The sequence below is a fragment of the Anarrhichthys ocellatus genome, unplaced genomic scaffold, assembly GCF_004355925.1.
Source record: "Anarrhichthys ocellatus isolate YVR2014 unplaced genomic scaffold, GSC_Weel_1.0 scaffold61, whole genome shotgun sequence".
Taxonomy (NCBI): Eukaryota; Metazoa; Chordata; class Actinopteri; order Perciformes; family Anarhichadidae; genus Anarrhichthys; species Anarrhichthys ocellatus.
In genome coordinates, this window is record NW_022280091.1 from 200,294 (window position 1) to 202,949 (window position 2,656).

At 45.4% G+C, this 2,656-nt stretch overlaps 1 protein-coding gene across 1 annotated transcript in view; it reads right to left on the reverse strand.

Moving 5' to 3' along the window:
- The window catches only part of palm3 (paralemmin 3), a 32,022-nt gene extending 29,372 nt beyond the window's left edge, over positions 1–2,650 (reverse strand). The window contains 1 exon segment of the mRNA XM_031871980.1: positions 2,586–2,650. Coding sequence (XP_031727840.1) covers positions 2,586–2,621 — 36 coding nt within the window. The 5' untranslated portion in view covers positions 2,622–2,650.
- Between the last annotated feature and the right edge of the window lie 6 nt (positions 2,651–2,656).

Genomic DNA, 2,656 nt, shown 5'->3' on the forward strand with positions numbered 1-2,656 from the left:
CAAGTAGCCTATACATACATTGTTATTTAATCATTTTATTTTCAATGGCAGCAAATAGCAATGTAACCAAATGTAAGCATTCATGTGTGAACACATCTCAACAACTATTCTGCCTTTCTTTCACATCTTGAAAGTCAGATAACACAAAGAACAAGCCATCTAAAAGCTAATTACATAGAAACCGATCAATGTTCTCACCTCAAGACTCAAATCTTAAATGTGACTTAGTGAGGGTAATGAAAAGTCGTCTCACATTTAAGTTCAACACACATGAAACAGGCTAACGAAAAAAATCAAGTTGTCTCTTAGTATCTGATGATAGCTCTTCAGTGTTACGAGCCAGGCAAACATTAGCAAACTCGGTCTTCTTCTAGGGGCAATTATGTTTTCTGCTATTTTCATAACACAGTCTTTGATAAACTCACTTTCCGTAAAAGGTTTGTCATGTTTAGCAGTTAGCATGGCCACTTGGTAGCTTACTTAGATGATGTTTTCATGTGAAAAGGACCGCTGCTGTGGCCAAGTTATCTTGGAGTTGCTTCACTTTTCTAGCACGGTCGCTCTCTGATAGCTTGTTGTAGCATTAGCATGTTTGGTCTCGTAGTGTCTCTTTACATTATATTCCTTAAACAAGGCAACAGTCTCATGACTAATTAGGCAGACACAGTTGTTTCGGTTTTCGGTGAAAAAAATATTGTGGTCTCCACCTCTCCTGGAAGCGGCGGGTCAGGTCAAGGGTCAGAGCCAATGTCAAACAGCCAGACAGTTACAGAGTGGTGCTGCCACCATGAGGTAAAAAGAGGAATTGCATGTTGAATTTGTATGATTTATTCATTCCGTTTTGACTGTGCTGGCGGGCCATAAATAACGCATTTTAAGACAGAAGGTGCGGGCCATATAAAATCTGACCTCAGGCCGTGATTGGCCCGCGGGCCGGACTTTGGACATGCCTGATGTAGATTCATTAAAATGCACAAACGGATACAGTGTGTACAGTAAGATAACATGAAATCTTTCTCCTTTTTAAACGCAGTCACTGCCTTTTTTTCCCCAGGACATTATAAAGTATATTTAATGCAGATGTCGGGCAAACTTAACGAGGAAAAATTTGTAAAATGGCGTGTCCTTCAACAAAAGCTGGACATATTTCGTGATACATCCAGAAATCATAACAAACAAATGGCGGCGATGTACTACTGCACAATCTGAAAGAGAACCCTGGTGATGAAATTGATGTTCGTGATGATGGTGGTTACAAATAATGACGGACACATTTCTGCCAAAAAACGAATGGAAACTTTCCAAATGGCTGCATATTAAACTCATCATTCAGATAGTTGGAAGCAGGAAACTGTGAAGAAGGAGCAACATTCCTCCCTCAAACCATGAGTTTCCCTGTTGGTCTGATAACAGCCGTGCTGCAACCCAGCTGACCTCGTTTCGAGGGCTTGTTTCAGCGGGCATCTGCGCTGCTAAAGTGCCCTTGAGCCGGACAATAAACTCATGCCATCTCTAGGAAACGCTGGTCTGCAGCTGACCCAGACGAGCGGAAATAAACAGAGTCCGTCTGCAGGGAACTTTTACTGTGGTGAATCCAATCTACAAAATATCTAACGTGGCTGTATGCAATAAAATCCACTGTAGGTCCTCACAGCAGCTGCACTTTCTCATAAGCCAGGTGATGTCTGCAGGCTTCTCACCTACTACTGAGGGGAAAGCATCTGAAAACCCATACTCCCCTCCAGCCCCATGGTGCCCCCCCCCAAAAAAAACAAATCTGGCAACTGTTAGTTGGTAGCTACCTACTTAACTAGAAGCGTCACAAAACCATCTCTGTGTTTTCTCCCAAAGCACAGAACAAGCCCCGCTCTGTTCCCCTCCCTGTGCCATCGGCCGACTGGACACAGCACCCCCCTCCTCCCAACGTTCCTGCAGGTCAGGAGCTGTGCATAAGCTGCTGCTCCCTCCTATCACACCCTCACATCTGCCATCGGGGTTAGAGTCAAAGTCAAAAGTAATGAATGCACTAAAAGCAACGATGATATCGTTGCTTTTAGGGAGCATCCACGTAATCATTTTATATTAATCTCGGAAGCCTCTTGCAACTTGATTGTATAGATTCGTGTTTTGGAGCACTGTGCACGCACGCACACAAATCGGACGAGCACATTATTCCCAATGTGTGACCACACCGGCACGCATGTACGCGCTCGCGCACAAATTTCACACATTTTGAGGAATGTGACCCCCGGGCCAGCGTAGCACAGAGGAGTAGGAAGTGGGAACGCCGGGCTGGAAACGATGTGAAAACAATGGAGCGGCTCTGCGACTTGCAGTGTGTGTGAGCGCTCGCATTAAAACGGATTTCAGCAAAGGAAGGTTCTGCGGGAGAGCGGCAGAACCAGGAAGTGTGGAGGGCGGTGCAGTTCATCTGTGTGTGTGAAAAGAAATACATTTGGAGACCATTTGCTTCCTAACGAGCTGGAATGGGTGTGCAGAGGATTTCTGCTGAGTGAAATTAAAGCTGTGTGTGTGTGCGTGAACGAATGAGACGGGTACGATCATCCGGCGAATGCGCGTCAGACCTTGAGCTGCTGCAGTCTGAGCTTCTCGTCCTCCATGTCTCTCCTGGCTCGGTCCTGGTCCTCCTGCAGCC